Source organism: Lonchura striata, chromosome 3 (genome assembly GCF_050655825.1).
Source record: "Lonchura striata isolate lonStrDom1 chromosome 3, ASM5065582v1, whole genome shotgun sequence".
Taxonomy (NCBI): domain Eukaryota; kingdom Metazoa; phylum Chordata; class Aves; order Passeriformes; family Estrildidae; genus Lonchura; species Lonchura striata.
In genome coordinates this window covers 108,373,926-108,394,033 of record NC_140705.1, presented here as the reverse complement: position 1 = coordinate 108,394,033, position 20,108 = coordinate 108,373,926, and the positions used below count along the sequence as shown (strand labels likewise).

The window sequence follows — 20,108 nt, the reverse complement described above, 5'->3', positions numbered from 1 at the left end:
ACTTCCCATGCATAGGCTGAAGCAGTCAGTATCTGCAAAGCCCAGCTATCACAGACCCAAAGGGTATCATAAATTCAGTTGCTGGTAAGTGAATGTTTTGTGAGGGAGGTGTTTTCAATAGAGGAGCTGCTGCACTGAGAACAGCATCATGCATCAGGATGATTATGTAGATACCCAGCTCAGCCTTGCCTCTGGTCTGTGCAGACGTGACTGGTCAAACATGACTAAAAGAGCAATAGCACAACTGGTTCAGCTGCAAGGTTAACTGCAGTAAGAACTATTTTTGGCTTACAGAAACAAGCCTTCCTTCTTTGGTATTGTAGATTAAACTACATTGGGTTTGGTAGATTCAAAAAAGGTTTGCACAGAGCACTAGAAGGAACAGGCTCGGAGTAAAATCAAGATTACACAAACACTGGAATAGCAATTTGTAGATTTACATTTAGCTGTTTCAAAACTGCTCTAAGAAAAATAATTCTAACCTACTTCCCAAAAAGAAATTAATTTGAAAATGACCAGTAAGGCCCACTGACAAAATATAAATACAGAGTATGTAATATTTTACATTCTTCAGCATTTGTCTTCCGGGAATTCTAATGCACTGCAGACATTGAGATAATCCTCATATCCTTGAGTGCCTGGAGACAATTCATTCCATAATTATGGAAGTAGAATGTATTTAACCTTTCTGTAAAGCAGGAGATGCTAGTTTGTTTGAAATAAAATAAAGAACTGGATTTTAAAATTGCCCAATATGCTGCGGCTCATTCTTAAATACAAATGTCATGGTTTTGACTAATTTTTATGGTTTTGAAGCAGTTTTGAAAACCTATTTATATTCTGTGCCACTAGTCTGTAAAGTCCTTGTTTTCCTGTGTGTCTGGAAAAGGGCATTTTTGTTTCTTACAATCCAGCACTGATTGAGATTCTGTGCCTCTAGAGAAGAGAAAACCCATGAAAACACTTCTATTTATACCTTAGCTTTTGTTAGTCCTGATTTGTCAGAAGCTGGTTCACAACTTTAGTATAACTATTTTTATACGAAGCTGCCCTGAGAAGCTTTTTAAAGAAAGTGCTTTGTAAGTGGAAAGTATATTGTTCAACAGCCTTTCCAGCATGTAAAGCCTTTTCCAATCCATCATGCACAGACTATTAGGATGCATTTCACTTATGCAATAAGATTACTTGCTCACTAAAAAAATTTGGAGGCCAAGAGGCCAAAAGCTGCAGTTCACAGAGAGGCAGCAGTTGCACTGCCTTGTTCCAGGGCAATCTTTTGCTCAGCCTTTGCCCTCCCAGCCTGTCCTCCTGGGCAAGAGCAACAGCAGCTATGGAAGAACATGACAGGGTTCTGGCTCCTGAAAGTTGATGTTGTTAGTGAATCTCAGAAAACTTTTCTCAGGTGATTTTTAAGAAGTTACAGTTCTTGTGCAGTCTGGCTATTAACATGGATTCGTTTCATTAAATGCATTTTAAGAGCATGTTACCAAAGCCCAGAGAAATGCCTGAAAAGGATGTTGTACAGCAGTACAAGAGAAATGTTTTGCCTGTAATGATGAATTCTTCATGTAGTGAATAAATCAAAACATCAATCCAAAAGCTGTCCAAAACTGCCTCGTGATATAGAACCAATAACATTGTTTACAATGATGCTTATAGCCTCCAAGGAGCATTCACAAAAGTGCACAAATAAACCAAGCCTGAGGATTATGCTGATTTAGTGCAGCCTACATCCATGGCAATGCAGAGATGCCCAACTCTGTCAAAGGAACTGGGCATTGGAGAATTTCTGCTGTATTTATAGTGCTCCACAACTGTGTGATGCTGGATTATGCTAAGGATGTTATCACTCTGTCACATCTGCTCAACATTCCTTGCTGTACCTCTGCCTACTCTGTACCCGAACTGCAAATTAGCCCTATGTAACACAAAAATAGCTGTCAGCAAAGGCACTCACTATCCATTGCTCACAAGTGGGAAAAGCCTATGTCTCCCTGCAAGAATCCCTGGGCTGTGCCTCGATGAAAGGTTACCAGTGGAACTGGAGAAACATTTACAGCCTTTGAATATATTTAGACAGTCTTGTGCCATTTGGGTCTATGTCTCATCTATGGGACAATTTCAGCTGAAATGCTCAGGGAATGAAATATCCTTTGATGACAATGTGTGATGGGGTGCCCCTGGATGGATATCAGGTGCCCACCAAAGCTACTCTGCCACAGTTCTGCTGCTCTGTTCAGTTGAACAGGGGATAGAAAATAAAACAAAAGGCTTGTGGATTGGAATAAGGGCAGGCAGTAATCAACATCACAGGTAAAACAGGCCTGACTTAGGGAAATTAACTAATTACCAATCAGGATGGAGTAGAATAATGAAAAATAAAAGCAAATCTTAAAACACCTTCCCCCATCTTCTATTCTTCCCAAGTTTAGTTTCACTTCCATTTTCTCTACCTCCTCCTCACATAGCAGTGCAGGATGACAGAGGATGGGGACTGTGGTCAGTTCACCACATGTTTTCTCTGCTGCTCCTTCCTCCTCAGGGGGAAGACTCTTCACACTCTTCCCCTGCTCCTACAGGGGGTCCCTGCCACAGGAGACAGTCCTCCATGGAATTCTCCATGGAACGTGAGTCCTTCCCACAGGCTACAGCTCTTCATGAACTGCCTCAGAGTGGGTCCCTTCCACATGGTTCAGTCCTTCAGGAACAGGCTGCTCCAGTGTTGGTCCCTCATGGGGTCACAAGTTCTGTCAGCAAATCTGTTATGGCATGGACTCCTCTCTCCACAAGTCCTGCCAGGACCCTGCTCCAGCACGGGCTTCCCATGGGTCACAGCCTCCTTTGGGCATTCACCTGCTTCCACGTGGGTCTCCACAGGCTGCAGGTGGATCTCTGCAGCCCCATGGATCTCCATGAGCTGCAGGGGAATCTCAGCTCCTGAGCTTGGAGCACCTCCTCCCCCACCTTCTGCACTGACCCTGGAATCTGCACGATTGCTTCTGTCACATCTTCTCTCCCTCTCTCCAGCTGCTGTTGCACAGCATTATTTTTATCCCTTCCTAAAACTACATTATCCCAGAGGCATGACCACCATCACTGAAGGGCTCAGCCTTGGCCAGTGGTGGGTCCCTCTTGGAGCATTGGCTCTATTTTACATGGGGGAAACTTCCAGCAGATTTTCAGAAAAGCCATTCTTATAGTCCCCCAATACCAAAACCTTCCTATAAAAACCTCTCTCACAGTGGTTGCATCAGTTATGCAGCTTTTGGATTTTTATGATTTCCTTCTTCCTGAAAGAAACCATGTTTATCCTCTATGTGATGGAGAATGATTTATTTCTGGAAATGTTCCTGACTGTTTTTATTTTTTTTTTTAATTCTGCATTTATTTGCCTGTGGAATACCTTTTAAAATTATTTTCTGGGAGGTTAATATTTTTTCCCCACACATTTCCTCAGGTTTCACTGAAAAGATATTTTGGCAGTTTAAATCAAGATAATCTTTAAATTAAACTAACTCAACTATCTTAAAACTTTCCTGAAATTAAACTAATTTGACTATCTTCAAACTGTTTCCTTAAATCAAGGCCTAACAAGGATGATTACTCCCACAGTTTCTGGGGTTGCAAATCCTGTGTGGAAGCAATGCTGTCTTTGTAGGGCATCCTGTAGATACTGGAGTGGCTCTGCACAGCTGTGCTTAAAGGAGGAGACCTATTGCTACAATCCCCTAAAACATGAAATATTTGAAAATTACGAAGGAATTTCCCACTAACACAGTTATTCCTGTACCTTTGCATGGAATTTTGAGCCAGAACAAGGGGGTAGGAAGTCCTTAACTGGGAACTACCAAATTTAGCAAAAAGAACGAAATGAACTTGAATAAAATAGCAGGGCTTGCCTTGGTAGGTCTAAGTTAGACTAGACAGCACTGCAAAGCTACTTGTGTTGAAAATAAAGGAGAAGAACTAGGAAAAGCACACTGTACCCCAGAGCTTTAGGGTCTGGATCCCCAGATCTACCACTGTGCTTAATCTGTCCTCTGGTAACTGAGTGTTTCTGTAGTCTTGTCACAAAGAAAGAGCAGATGTTACCCTAAGCCAAAGGAAAATATAGAGAGAGAATCATGAAAGTGGTGCTTGTCTCTTCCTTTCTTCTTCCCTTCTGCCTTCCCTACAAGCCCCTCCAGTGCTGTCTGATGTGGTTTGCACACTTCAGGCAAAGTCATGGGGAACTGTTAAGATGCTGCCCCACCGTAGCTCCTTCCTCCCAGCCATGTGCAGAATGGCTGAGCTCAGCCAGTGTTTTACAACGGCAGGAGGTGTAAGCTAACACATTTTAATTTGCATTCCCTGTAGGTTGACAGTGCACTCTTAATTCCAGTGATTCAGACTGCAGTTTCATAATAGGCTTAAACCAATCCATGGTTATGCTACTGCTGAAAGGCTCAGTCCCCACTCATGTTTTTAGCCTTGTCTCATGTTCCCACGCCCTCCCCTACATCAGATTTAGCACTTGTGTGGCCAAGCAGTGAGGCAGATCAGTTCTCTGATCCTTCTGACGACTGGGCTGGCTTTTCTGAGCAAGAAACAATAGTTTCCACCCAGATCAGCAAGTTGCTGTATTACCACATGATAGCTAGTCCAGCAAACGAGAAAGAGGTTAGAAACACTCCTTTCAGCATGATCTTGGATCAGCTTGAGCCAACTGTGAAACCTCACCCTCAGTCAACACCAGGCAATTCATTAACTCAGTTGTGTATCCAAATCTTAATACTCTGGCTCCTTGTCCACACAGGGAAAGCTGCCTGTTCCACTCTTCCCCCTCCTGTACCCTGTGGGCTTGGTCTGGAGGAATGAGGGAATGATCACGCTTCCTTTCTGCATCCTTACCAAACTCTGTTCTGGGAAGCTGTGGGAAGGAGCAATCCTTGAGTTTTTTGCATTTATGTTGTGATGTACTTGCACAGCGTTGAACAGAGAAAGTTTCTTGCTCTCTTAGTCAAGTTGAGCAAGGCCATCATGTCATCTGGTCCTTCGCATGTCCTGAGAACTTAAAAGGTAACTAAACCACACCCAGTGTAGACTATCAGTTGGGAAACATCAAAACCAAAGCATACCACACAATGCTTCACATCAGCCATCAGGAATTTTCACCCACTTCCTGACAGATTTCCTGATGGGTCATTAACAGTGATTAATCAGCCTGACCGTTAACCCCCTGCATTCCTGAGAGATTAATCTCAATATGAGGCCTCCTGCAAGCAATTTCTGAAACATCCTACTACCTTAAGTTATGCAGTGTTTCTAAAAAGATCAGTGACAAGCATTACAGATGCATGAATTCCCCCGAAATGTTTGGTTTGTGGTGAATGTTGGAAATAAAACATACAACATTCACAACTCTGCAATTTTTAATTTGTATGTCATCTAAAAAGCACAGATGAAAGTATCTGCTTTACATTTCAAAGCCCATATACAGCATCAACTTTGAAGGCAGGTAATAGTGCTCTCATTCCACATGATGGGAAATGAACCCAACTTAAGATCAAGGATGTTAAGAACACCCACTTTGAGACATCTGTGGGCTGAATCCAAAGCTCCAGATCTTTAATGGGCTAACAGGAGTTACCAGAACTACCCATCCCTTGAAAGTGAGGCACAGCTTGGGAATCTTAAAACTGAGATATGCGAAATAATTAAGTGGACCTCCACAGCTCTCCTGGACTCTTAATCAGGATCAGAACAGAGGAGCTCCCACCTCACTGTTTACAAGAAAAATACTGCAAGGTATCTGTGAGGTGATGGCTTTCTTTAAGTGAACACTGAGAAGTCTGAAGTCTGGGAATGATTGCAGGAGAACTACATTCTCCTGGATAATAATATTCCAGTATGCTGCTCAGCACTGGGGAACAAAGTTATTCTGTGTAGTAGACTGCTAGTCTAACCCCAGAAAGCCAACAAAGCATTCACCCACAGGGAGCACTCTGTTTTCTGAATCATCGAAACAATTCAGTGTGATGATGCTCATATAAACTCCTTTCAACTCCTGATAGCATTTATGAGAAGTGACAAATTTATTTCTTTCTTACACAATGGAGTAAGAGCACAGAACCAGGAACTCCATATACCATTCTGAAAACAACAGATCCATGTTGCTGAACCTGTGAGATTTCTGTCAACCAAACAATTCACCACTACTCTGATTCCTACACTACCAGGGCAATGGATATTTTGGCATGGAATTCTTCAATTTGGGATACACTTCAGTGTAAATTTTCTGTTTAAGACTGAGTTCACTTTTGCCTTCATTATCTGCTTCTTCCCTGGTTCCACACTTGTGCTTTGCTCTATGACCTCCTTTCATTTGATCTGGAAGTTCATACCTCACACAGAAACTCAGAAACAGCAGAAGAAACCTTCCACACATTTTGTTTGCCCCCTTCAGAGCATATAAAAACCGTATGACATACAAAATGCAGTACTGGAAAATTCTCATTACACTTCATCTGAACACAAAACGCTCCAGTGGCACTCTTGCAAAGTTATAAACCACAATGTGTCAACAACAGGGAAGCACGCAGACATCACCTCTAATAGACAGAAGATGGACTTTCAGTTGCACATGCTACAGGAGCTGTATCCACCTTTCCTGAAATTTGAACTTGTACAGAATCAAGAGTCGTGGTTGAAGCCTGGTGCTAAATATAGCAGCTCCTCAGAAAGTTGATTTGTACTTCTCAAACTGGTTTATCAAGCCTCAACAACATGCAGCCTTAACTCTCCTACTCTAATCAAAAGCTTCACTTATCTCATTTCCTTGAGCAGTACTTCACTCCTTTCATTATTCATGTCACACTTGTGCCAAATTGTGCTTTCGTCCCAACAAAGCTCACACTTATGTATTAATTCACAAATAACATTTAATGATTAAATGAAACTACAGCCAAAGCTCTGCCCAAAATACATCACAGTATTTTGATACTACACTGGAAATTTTGGGAGTGGGTTTCCCTCCCCAACCAGGAGACAACTGGCCAATTTGTTACTAACTGTGTCACCCAATATCACATATGAGGCTGACATGGCTTCAGGACCCCATAATCTAACAGTTAAGCAAGAAGAAGTGAATATCTGTGCTGGACAATTTTACTAGCCACATGTGGTTTTTTTCTCTCAGACTGAAAATGCCAAAGGACTCTTAGTGATCCCAGCTAATATGATGAGAAGTGCTTGGAATGACACAACTGCCATCTCGCCTGGAATTGATCAAAAAAACATTCTTTTTTTTGCACGAAAGCTCCATATGCTCGAGTGCCTCTTTCAAAACCACAGCATCTAGCCTTTGTTGGCTGGCCACTGTTTCTGCCTACCTCTGAACTACACATCCTGGAAGGGAAAAAACCACCAAACTTCAGGAGGTTTTTTGTCTGAGCTCTCCCCAGCTTTGTCTCCTTGCCAGCTCTCTACATTCTTCTTCCAACGGAGTTTGTGTAATCGTTTCAATGACTACTCAAGCTGTATCTTCTCTCTTGAATTTCAGTTAGATGTGACTTACATGCCAGAACTGCTGTTCTGCTCTGTTTTCTGCTACCCAGTCATTCTCTTGTCCTTAACCTGTGGGGCAGGAGTGCAGAAAAAGGGCTCCCACTCCTCACTCATGGTCTTCAGCAGTAGCTGACCACCAAGGCACTGCTTCTGACACAAAGGCATTCTCTGTGAAATTCCCTGTAAAATAGATCTTTCCAAGCAACACACTGCCTGCTTAATGATTTCATAACAAAATCACAGATACCAGCAATGAGGCACAAACTTCCAGAGAATTTCCTCACCTTTTCCCTGTATTTCTGCATCTCTTTGTGCTTTGAAATGAATAAAACAACTGCTCCTTACAGACATTTGGGCAGCTGACAAACATTGCAGCTAGAATTTGGGAATCTGATTTTCTACAGATGACTTTCTCTACAATAGCTGAGTTTATGTCTGTATGTCTTCCTTTAAACAAACAGACACAAAAAAAAAAGCCCTGAGAAAAGTGGCAAAATCAGTGCACTCAACTGTAAACTTGCTATTAATGACATTCCTATAGGTTACTGCTATAAATCATTAAAACTTACGGTTTTAGTTTCCTTCAATTTCTCTAATGAAAGTTGTAAAACATATTCTGTCTATTGGACAGGCTACTGAAGATTAACTCTTTCATTCTTGATAAGAAATACAACTTCTGGCATTTTCTGCTGTTATAATTTGCAAAAGCAAGAAGCCTGATTTCCCAACTATTCTCATTTCTCTGTTCTTGTTCTTTTGAAAACCCAATTATGCAATATCAACAATCTAACTCAAACCTTTCTGGTTTCTGTAGTGATGAAAATTATTTGGCATTGAAAACTCTGTTGGAGGAAATAATGAAATCTGATATTGTTCAATATCATCATTACTGCAATTGGCATTTCTGGACAACTAGGCTGGCAAGGGGTTCCAGAGCTAGGTTTGCCTTCCCTCTCACCACAGCCAGAACTGATGTGAAAAATGGAGAAGAGTAAGTTATGTTCCACAATAGCCTGGATGATACTTGGCTCTGCAGAGAACAGATTTAAAGAAGAAAGGGAGGCATATAACATTTGTTAGCTAACCATGAAGAGGAAAAAAATTATGAGGGGTTTGGCCAAGAATATGCTGCACTATTACACAGTGGATTGCATTTGCAACTTCCTACAGCTCAGGCCAGAAAAAGATACTTGGGAAGGTGACGCTCTGGATGTGCCAGAAGTGCCAGCTTCCACTAGCTATTTTTAACTGCAGGAATTGCATTAGAAAGGATGACTGCACACAGTTGGTCTTCCTTTCTCTTCATCCTTTCTGCAACTCAGATATCCCAGAGTCCCAGAGTGCTATCTACCATTACAACTGGCACTCCTCGTGTGCATGTCCAGGATCTGCTCCAACACAGGTGAGCTACATACCAGGACCAAGCACCTTCTTGGAGAAGACCCTGAACTGGACTCATCATAAAGTCAAGAAGAGGAGAGCAAATCAAAAAAGGGATGTAGCATGTTTTGCTGTGATGATTTTGACTTGTGCTGCATTCCATGGTTAGCCCAAGAGAAGCAATAAAAGTAATTTCCTACTCTGCTCTCAACTTGCATAAATTATACCATTGTTTCATTTACTAAAGCATCCCAAAAGTGAGATGGCACAAAGATATTTCTGAACTTAGTCTCTCTAGACCTCATCCAAATGTACTCTCAGGTGTAGATGTTGGATGTGGTATAATTCCCACGTTCTGGCCCACAGACAAAACACTCAAGTTGCTACACATATGCTGCCAGCATCCCTACCTTTTTATGTCCATAATAATAATCAACTGGGTTAATTTCCAAACTGGAATGTTTCTCAGTATGCCAGTAGTGGAGCCAAAGCACCTGATCTCATAGCATATTTTCATAAACTCCTTACAGTCTCTTCAAGAAGCATCCAATGCAAAGCAACTCTGCATTGCTATGTACTTTCTCCTTTATGTGGATATTTACAATGACGTCCAGTTCTAAAAATGAGACAGTTGATAGCGTGACAAAAATTTTCCTCCAGTCCTATTTTTTTTAAGATGAGCATAGAGAACAAGTCATGGTCAAACCAGGGAAACAGGTTCACTTGCCACTGAAGAACCAGTGTCTGCATGTTTTGTTCCCTATCTACAGAACAACATTCTGAATTGTACTTTCCTTATGTTGTAAATAATGTAAGGTGCTTAGCAACTTTTTGTATATGTGTGTATGGAATAAAGCTGTAGGACACAATGGGACACAATGCCATGATTTGTTACTGATCATGTGTAGCAAAACCGAACAACTCTTGCTATCACTAAAGTAATTTTAATGAGTTTTTTGTTGCCTGACACACTGCAGTCTTAGAAGGGGCTTACAAATGAAATATTGGCTTTAATCTTCTTTTTATAATATGTCTTCATTAAGTACCCCTTGTAATTTAATGCAATTTGTGGCAAATGCTAATACTGCTTTGGGCCCACTTCTCCCTGTCAGCTGTATCTCTGTTAAATTATGCATTTCCATCTGGAAAGAAACTGTACAGGACTGTAGGCTCTCTTAGAGCCTACAGTCAGGAATGGAAAGGGATTTAATTAGATGCTCCGTGGTTGAGAAAAGGACTAGAGCAAAGCCTGGGTGGTCCATGGAATCTTCCACTGGAAAACAAGACTGCAAATTGTTCTGTACAAGCCTGCTTCTGTTTGCTCATTTTGTTTACATTGTTTGTTCTTACAGATTAAAATAGACAGTTACTAGGCAGATAAACAGTGCTTCCTTCCACGACAATGTTGTCCAGAAGTTAAGAGAGCAGCATGGGACAATATATGCCTGTGCTTCATTTTTGGCTGCATCACTCCAACTCCCTATATAACTAGGAGCAGAACATTTTTAGCCTGTGCTTCAGTGCACCCAGTCGTTAACATTTTTGTTCCACTTTGTACAAGGGTGATAATATAGCTTTCTGCTCCCTAAGGGGAAAGAGGGTGCACCCAGCTTGCTCCACATTTTCTTGGTTGACTGCCAATGCAGAGGGATGCCACTCTTGCAATCCCTCTTGTCACTGGGTACCTGAATGCCCTTAGGCCACTGACCAAGCCTTAACAAACTGAAGTGTCTTCAGAAGGCCTCAATCAGAAGCAGAAACTCATGAGCAACTAAGCAAGTCCCATCTAGACTTAACTGTGAGTCAACTTACATGCAGTCATTTCAGTCATGTGCCCTTTCACAGTTCAGCTGAACTTCAGAATATAATAAATGCAGCTTTATTTAGACTTACAGTGCTGATCACTGATGATCAGCAAATTAACTCATTCCTCATGGTTTTTCTGTTTCAAAATTCAATGGATTCCATATTTGTAAAAAAGGGAATGCAGAAGGTTAAGTGAGAAAGTGGGCAATGACTGGAACTAAACTTATTTATTAACCTCTTTGGGTTGTGTGTTAAAGAAAGGAAGCTATTGTGCTGTCATTTTGTGGGATGTTAATGGGAGCTCTGAGCATAATTACTCTGTGTTGGTGTGCCTGAATAAACTCTACTGATAAATAAGATTTGTGCTCAGTAGTAACATCTCTTTTCTTGAACATGAAAGGGAAGATGAGAGAGAGAGAAAAAAAAAGAAATTAAAAAGAAAAAATAGAAAAAAAGAGAAAAGAAAACAAAAAATAAGAGGAAAAGGAAAAGGAAAAGGAAAAGGAAAAGGAAAAGGAAAAGGAAAAGGAAAAGGAAAAGGAAAAGGAAAAGAAAAAGAAAAAGGAAAAGGAAAAGGAAAAGAAAAGAAAAAGAAAAAGAAAAAGAAAAAGAAAAAGAAAAAGAAAAAGAAAAAGAAAAAGAAAAAGAAAAAGAAAAAGAAAAAGAAAAAGAAAAAGAAAAAGAAAAAGAAAAAGAAAAAGAAAAAGAAAAAGAAAAGAAAAGAAAAAGAAAAAGAAAAAGAAAAAGGATACTTTTTAGGGTTAAGGAAAAAATAAAATAGAAAATCATAAAGATTTACTCCTTGCTACATCCTTGGGTAGGAAATGGTTAAACAGTCAACATTTTTCTTTTCTTAGCAAGTTAGAGTACTGTACATCAGACACATTGTCTGCCAAATGCTTCATTTACTACCAGCTGCATTTTTACTTTGTTGAGAGATAACTGAAATAAAATCACTGTTCTTTGTGCAAACGACATGCTAAATAATGTACGGCTACAAGATTATTAAATAGCAAAGGCATTTGATAATATTAGAGTCAACCACAAGTCCCACTTCTGCTGATGCACAGAATTTTGAGTAATTAGTCATTGCACAGAGTGTTGTATTTATATCCCCTTGAGCCTCAGACGTTAGGCCACAAAGTCAGGAGACAAAGAATTGCTGTTATTAGGAGGACTGTTTTGGATTTATTTATATTCTAAGGCTCTATTTCAGTGTCCACTTCACTCCTCTGGCTCAGGCTTCTTCCAAACCAGAAGATACAGCTAAGTCAGAGAATTTTAGTGTAAACCATATTTTTACAGACATGACCTCTCCACTTCAAGCAGAAGCACTTCAATGAGTTTGCAAAGCCCCCAAAGAAGCACAAGTGGCCTGAGGTTATATGAAAAGCCTGGGAAAAGGCCTCCCAGGTTCTGTTCTGATCTTTAACAGACTTCTCATGGCTTATATGCAACACATTAATAGCAGCTCCAATTTATGGACAGATAAATTGGGATACAAAGAAAACACGTAACTCTTCCAAGGATTTACAGCAAGTCTTTTGCAGAGCCCTGGAACTCTTAATCAGTCCTTTGTTAAAATTGCTAAACCACACTGCCTTCTTTAGACCACAATTGCTGCACAGGCCTGAATACTCTGACATATCTAAAATTATACAGCTATACACTTATATGGGGCTTTATTAAAATAAAGGTTGTGTAACATCTTCAGAGTTCAATACAAAGCTGCCTAGGGAGAAATCTACTGCTTAAAGACAGCCTTCATCATTCTCTCTCCTAATAGAAGAGACAGATCTAATAAATTGTATTGAGAAATCTGAGGGAAACAACAGGATTTAAACACAAAACATCTGATGAGAATTCATATTGTAGCAATGAGCCTTTCTTTTGCAGAACTGGCATGAAAAAATAATGGTAACATTTTCAATTATGACAAATAGTATGTATCATATCTCTGAGAATATTGAACAGAAAAGGACTAAATAGAATAAATCATATGCTTATGTCACATTTCAGACAGAGTAGATTAAATGTTTAATTTTATCATTTCTCCTAAATGATTTTCATGTTTACAAGCATGGCACCTCAACCTGTAAGCATCTCTTAGCAGGTTGTGCAATCTCTGTATCCAAAAAGCACAAGCAGACAGGGAAAATGCTGGTAATATAAGAAATTGCATGGTAAATGTAATGGTTGTGCTTAGAAAAACTGCAAAGTTAAACATTCTAGGTCCTCCATGACATTTAAAAGAGGGACCCATTGACTTGCTGCGATTACTAGGGGCACTGCTGTGAAAAGTGATTCCAAATTTTCATTTAAATATTGTGTGCCCAAGTACATCCATTTGCGTTTCAAGAAAATACATCTATGCCTGAGCCAGAGATGCAGATGCCTGATCTTCTATCTGTGAGTGTGCTAATGCAGGACCTTTTGCACACAACAGTGGTATGTGTAAACCTAGAGGTCAACTGATGAAGAGGTCTTAAATAGAGCAATTATGCTATGCATTTAGAAGACCAGATGAGACAAAAAATTAGAAAGTCACCCTAACTGGTGCAAGCATATGTTCGTCATCTTTATCCAGGTTGGGTTCTGGTGCAAACTGGAGGTTCTAAAAACTAACTCTAGATCACCTCCTCCCCAGAGTGATCTTTGTGCTGTAACCTAGAAATGGGGGGCCAACAGAGAGATTCTGCCAGTGCCAGCTCTCCGATTCGAGTCATGGACCTAGACAGGACAGCCCAGCTCCAACTGCAAGGAGCAACCACAGAGCAAATCCCAGATCCAGCAGACACGTTCCAGCCTGCCACAGCCACTGACCCCACCTCCAGAGGAGGCCTGGCATGGCTCTGAAGCCCAGATCCTGAGTAACCTGGAGCTCCAGACAGCCTGAATGCCCCTCTAAGTCCACCTGCACATACTAATCCTCCAGCAGGCCTCTGGCAGTACCTCAAGGACTAGACTTGGTTCCCAGATGTCACTTGAAGTGCTCAGCTCCATACTATCCCACAGTGCTTTTTTTCAAAATGGAAGGGAACTAATCTCACTGCTGGCCATATTCCAGCTTTGAGTAATTACATTCTTCTGACAAATTTTCCTTGGCAGTTTCAATGGAATATAATTAGTAAATGTAAATAGATGTAAATAGTGCTGTAAATTACACTTTGCATGATTGTCAGAAGCAGAGTGGGAGAGCAAGGGTGAAGGGGCAAAAAGAGCAGAGCTTCATTCTCCAGTACGGATGATGTTGTTGCCTTCTATCTCAATGGACCACGTATGTTTCTGCCAAGATGGCTTGTTCAGGGCTACTGCAGCAGCAGATGTCAAAATCCAAGATCATCATGTGGTTCATCACACAGATCATCCCCTTCACCTCAAGTACAGCTCTGACATGATGGAGTTTGGTCATGTCCCATAGCTGTTTGGGAGCAGCTGCTGTGCTCCACCTCAGCTGTGCTCCTGCTTCAGCAGCAGGCAAACTGCTTCTCACACACACAACTGCAAAATGTGTGTATATGATATTATTTTCTATGAAATGTTTATCAGATTTGTGAATGGTTTGTGAAACCTTCTGCTGCCAACAGAAGAAGTGTCATATAAATGGAATTACATAATTATCCTTCACAGCTATTTTAATGTAGCTTCATGTACTAGTTTCACCTAGAGTGGAAATAGCTTCTTCCAAAAATAAAGTAAATGCGTATATTTAACTTAGTATAGTCAAGTAAATTTAAAAGCAACTATTTAAAGTAATGAAAATAGCATATAATGTATACCTATATTAGTACTTTATTATGTGTCAAATGTCTCATGTACATCAACTGTTTCAAATACAAATTGATATAGCTGGTGGGCTTAATCAGATATTTCTGTCATAGAGAAAGTTTGAGGATGATTTTTCAATAATTCACTTATTTTTCTTTTTATTCAATATTTGCATACAGAAAGTAGATAGCAGGAACTAGTAAAATGAAGGGAAAATTCATTTTCTTAACAAAGGCTTATTGCACTATTTAGCTGTAACAGGAGAAACAGATGTTTCAGCTTTACAATACCATGTCTTGCAAAACTTCCCTCTGAACAACTATTCGTGCTCTACATGTTTTGGACTGTGTATAGAGAGCTCTGCTAACAGTCATGAGAAGCATTGCATACATTACTAAAGCCCACACTAAGATAATTAGTGCTAAAAAAAAGAATCAACAAGCCTTTTTCCCCCTCTTTATAGTATTGATTTAGTGTGGGTGAAAAATGCCAGATTTTCAATCTTGAACATTCATGTTCCACCACAGAGTGGGAGATGGAGCCAGCTTTTCCCAGTGTTCTGCCAATAAACACTTAGACTAACCACCTCAAAGGTAGGGAGGAAGAGCCAGGCTCAACAGCCTATCAGCCCTTAGTGTACCTGATGAACCTGTGAACACTGATAATGGGGAGCACACAAACTCAAATTCTTAATCTTTGTGGCTGTACCTACCCAAGTATTTTGTTGTTCAAAAATTCCTAAAATTGCTGTGGACAACAGAAATTACCAGGGGTCAGTACTGAAGTTGCAGTGCTACAGAGAGGACTCTGGGCAGCCATGGAAAATTTCTACAGTCAAAGGGGACTTTGAAGCTAATTTTGTATCTTGCATGTGTATCTTCTAAATGGCAAAATCTGTTTTTTAATAAGGACTCTGTAGCCTTTTGCAAATTCTGTGACAGGGTACACATGTCGTTTAACTCTTTGTCTGGGAGTAACTTTACTTTCTCTAGATCTAAAAAGTAACAATAAGACACATGCACATAACCCAGTGTGATTGTGCCCAGTCCCTTGAGATGCTGAAGTCAGAGCAGTTTAAAGTAGTAACTTTTTTTTTAGTATCAAACAGCAGGCTAAGAGCATACACATGAATAACTCTGAATACCCTGTGAGTAGGTGGCTACTTGGTAAGCCACCTTACAAGTTTGATCCTTCCCCTAAGGAAGGATCTACTGTGGACATGCCTTGAAGAAAGTAACATGTCCTACTAGAATGTTTAATGCTTATTTTAATAAGAGAGCAATCCAGGTTAGTTGAGGATGCCATTATTTTGCTTAGTATTTGTAAGGGTTGCTTTAAAACCACTTGCTTTCAGGCAAAGTGATAATCAGGCTAAGCACTGTAAGACTTTTATAATAGAAGGCCAACACATATTTTTTCATTCAGGCTGTAAGAATAAACCAAGCACAGCTGTTTTACTGAAAACAACCCACTGGTATTTAAGTAGATTAACAAAATTAACTGTGAAAATCCTCTGCTATGTGGAAGCCAATAACCTGTTGGCCACAAGGAGGCAGGGCAAGGATTTAGTAAATTAAAAGAAGCTGTTTTTATTTAAAATAAAACTATTTTTTTTAAAAAAGAGGTGCATTACATTCATTCAGACATGAAACTCCGAACTGCTAGGCAAGATAAAAAGCATTTTTCATCCACAGTGTGTGGTTTCAGTATTGCTGTTTTATTCCAAGAGCAGCAAATCTTTATCTTTAAGATATCAAACAATAGCTGATCTGGAAGCAATTTTCTTCTTTTGAAGAAGCAGATCACACATATTTATTCAACATCCCTTCTGTGTGCTAGAGAAGAAGCTCTAGCAGTAAGCTTTGATAGCAGCAGTGGATTTACCAACTCAGAGCAAGAAGCTGTACTGCCAGGTGCACAAGGTGCTGCTCCCAAGCTAATAAATCCTGCTTCTGCACAGCTTTGGGAGCTCTGCCTTTCACTTCCTTGGCACTTCTAATTCTGGGCTAACAGCAAGCACAGGCAACTTGGCATCTGTAGCATCCTACCAAGAACCTTATGCATGAACCAAGAACCTTAGTGATGTCTCCTTCCCCCAACTAGAAATTCAAGACATTCCAAAACCAGTACAAACCCAAGGTCAAACTTCTAAATGACAAATCGGCAAAAGAGGAAAATAAAACAAAGTATCTCTATTTCAGAGTTATGCAGAAAAAGATTATATTGACCAAGGAAACAACGCTTTCCACAGTATCAGAATATCACAGTCCAAACCTGTAAGTGATCTTCTGATTGAGATGAAGTGACTTTACTCTTAGCTCTGCTACTGCATGTTACTGACCTAGGTAATTTCAGCTCTCTCTGCCTCTGTTTCCTCATCCTTTAAGCAGTTGCCTTTCTTCTTTCTGAATCAGTATGAGGTCCATGGATAAAAAACATGCTACAAGAACTACTTGTTATTAATGCAATTCAGATATGGAACGTACCAGATGGTAAAATCTCCAGGATTTTAACGAACTATTGTAACAGAACATATGTAATATGACGTTATTAAACAGGCATTTAAATGTATAGTTAGTACATATAATGTGACCTGCTCTGCTCTCAGTAACTCCAATGGAATTATTTTGGATTTATGTCAGATAATACTAGGAACACAAAATAGCCCCATATGTGCAATGTGGTAAGGTTTTCACAGCAATGATATCTTAACTATTTCCTGTCCTGTTTTTCTCTTTTGCTGGGGGTATTGTATTTTGTGGTTTCACAGAGCATGTCTTCTGCACTTAGTTCTGAGCAGGAAGTAAAGAGGTATCCTAATGTCAAAGATTAAAATGTGCCGGACCAAGTATCCCTTACGTAGCATCATAAAGCATTCATCATGAAACAGCAAGAACTTTTGGCTTTTTCACTTTATTCTGTAAAAATTATTTCTTTAATCACCTTATGCTAGATTTGGTAAGTAATTCATGTTTTGTCAGAAGAATCAAACATTCAGTTTCAGACTGTGAGTAGTATCTCCGTTCTCTCACAGTGTCTGAGTTCTAGACAAGATGAATTAAGTAAAAGGGCGAAGGTGAAAAACAGGACTGCAGCTCAGTCCAGTGGCATCACATACTACAGTCAGAGACAGGTACTTCAGTAAAGGAAGAACATGAGGACACCTTTAGTATGTATAATAGTTCTAGCTCATCTATAATACAACTATAAAACTCAGGTGAATTGACATTTAATATATGAGACACTGGAAGCAAGATACCAATTTCACATCATAAATTAGCCTTTGTGCTAATGCCCATAGATTTGGCTGATTACTCACTGCTTTCCCCTAGTGCTTAAGCAGTCTTTTCCAAAGCAAGACAGTTAAACCACAAAAACGTACCGTAGTGTCCACAGCCCTGACCTTCCCAGCAGGAACGTGCTTTGGAATGGGTTCGTCTCCTGATATCATCATGCAGCCTTCTGCTCCAAGAGTAACAATTACGAGCTTACACCCTCTTTCTAACAGCATGCGTCCCACCTTTTCAGCATCTTCAAGGTTGCCAACTGGGATGCCCGTTAAAATTTCTGCCTGGAAAACAACCCACGCAAATGAAAATCATAATCTGACAGCATTCATTTTTGGACAACTGTTGCATTTGAAAACAGGATTTAGTATCTTTTAAAAATGTGTATTGTAGGATGATCATGAAACCACTTCCCACGCTGATATTCAGCTGTGTCTTGCTCCTTGCTTGAAATCGGTGTGTACTTCAGGCACAGCAGACTAACAGAGAGCAGCCTAGGCAGAGAGACACAGGAGGTGTGGGTTCTGTTCCAGCTTCTATAACTTACCTGGTATACAATCCTTAGTAAAATCACATTTCTCCCACATGCCTCAGTTTCTTCATCTGTGAAATGGACAGAGTGACACAGTCTCGGCAAAGCATTTTGTGGTTTAATGTGAAAAAATGCTGCAAGTCAACTTAGTCAAGATTCTTAAGGGATATTTATCACTACGTGAGGAACTTTTTAAACACTTCTTTAAATTCTCAGCTAGCTAGAGGGATAAGGGAAAATTGTTTCCAGGAAGAAAAATTACTCAACTTTGAGCACTGTTCAGTTTAATATATATTTTTGGTATATATATTTTGGTATATATACTTTGAGAATACCTAAAATTTATCTGAAGCCCTCTTTGGACAAAGGCCCATTAAGAAATTATTACATATTTGTGTTACAGCCATGTCCATGTGCCTCTATCAACTGTGCTGGCTCTGTTAAACTCATTTTCTAACTGATGGTGAGCTTAAGGAAACTTCTCCCAGCTGTATCTTAAAATTCATGTCTTCTAGTTCCACCAACTAAGAGCAAAACTTCACCAAAATCTGCAATGAAAACTTCAGAATCAAACAACATTTTCATCACTTCACACATTTTCTTGATGGCATTGTATTGTCAAGTATAATGTGCTTTTTCTCTTCTTTTTGGAAGGGAAAAGAACAAGAATGAAACAGGAAGCAAAGGAAGAGAAATTGTATTTTCTCTGAAACAGTCTACTAGGCAGTTCTCCTTCATAATACTGTATGCCTTCAACTGTAAGTAAACAGGCACATTACATTTTGCTGTCTTCACCAAATTTTGTCCTGCTTGTCTGAGAAAAGGGAGCATTACTCTAGCCCGCATTACAAGGCTGCTGCTGGATCTTCAAGAATGCAGTCTGAAGCATTTTCAGATAACTGCTTCACAGCAGAGCATAACTTCCACACTCCTAGGGCTTATTTTCAGTGGAAAACTTTCTTTGGAACCTATTCAAGAGCTACTCTCCTGCCCTTTGCTGCATGGGCAGCTCAGCTTCTCGGGAAACATCTGCTGAAATATTTCAAACTACCTTCCTGTGCGCGACTGAAGGTTGAATTCAGCGCTCGCAGTTCTTGGTGTAACAAACTCAACTACTACTACTGCTGCTAGACTACAAGTGCTTCTCGGAGCACAGGCCGTGCCTGTAGTGAAGGGAGGGCAGGCAGCCGGGACGGGAACTACAGCGGGCAGCTCCGGGCGAACCGAGCGGCGCCAGCCGTGAGTCAGCGCCCGCTGCTCCCGCTGTCATTTCCTGAGCCTCAGCCTGACCCAGGCGGCAGCAGCGCCCTTGGGCTCTGCAGGGCCACATCATGCCGACACACTCCCCAGCGTTCCTAGTATCGCTCGCAGGGCACTTAATCGCTTCCATTTTTAAACATACATGACTAAGTCCTGCAGTTCCTACTTAGACGTGCACAAATTATTTCAGGCACCGTTGATCTGATCACTAGGAGGCAGAGCCTGGTGTGGCAGGACTCGGTTGTTAAACTTGTGCACTGCAGGGGCAAGGCGTGGTCAACACGTACACGCGATTTAAAATTCCTTTTTTTAACCTCATTGATCCCAGACAAGAATATAGTAAGATCTAAATTATAAGAGGGCAACTAAATCTGTCCACTTTTCTCTTTGGCATGCCACCGTGCTGCTCAAACTTCTCTTGCAGAATAAACTATTCAAGCATATTAAACATATTTCAGTCTTTAAAAGGTTAGAAAAGTTTTTTCAAGCAAGAAAATTTTTTTTCAAAAAGCATCTCACAAAACCTTTTG

General features: G+C 40.3%; 1 protein-coding gene across 1 annotated transcript in view; it reads right to left on the bottom strand.

The window, feature by feature from the left end:
• Nucleotides 1-20,108, bottom strand: part of RBKS (ribokinase) — a 71,889-nt gene that overhangs the window by 3,701 nt on the left and 48,080 nt on the right. The window contains exon 7 of the mRNA XM_021552282.3: nt 17,882-18,070. Coding sequence (XP_021407957.2) covers nt 17,882-18,070 — 189 coding nt within the window. The remainder of the gene's footprint in view (nt 1-17,881; nt 18,071-20,108) is intronic.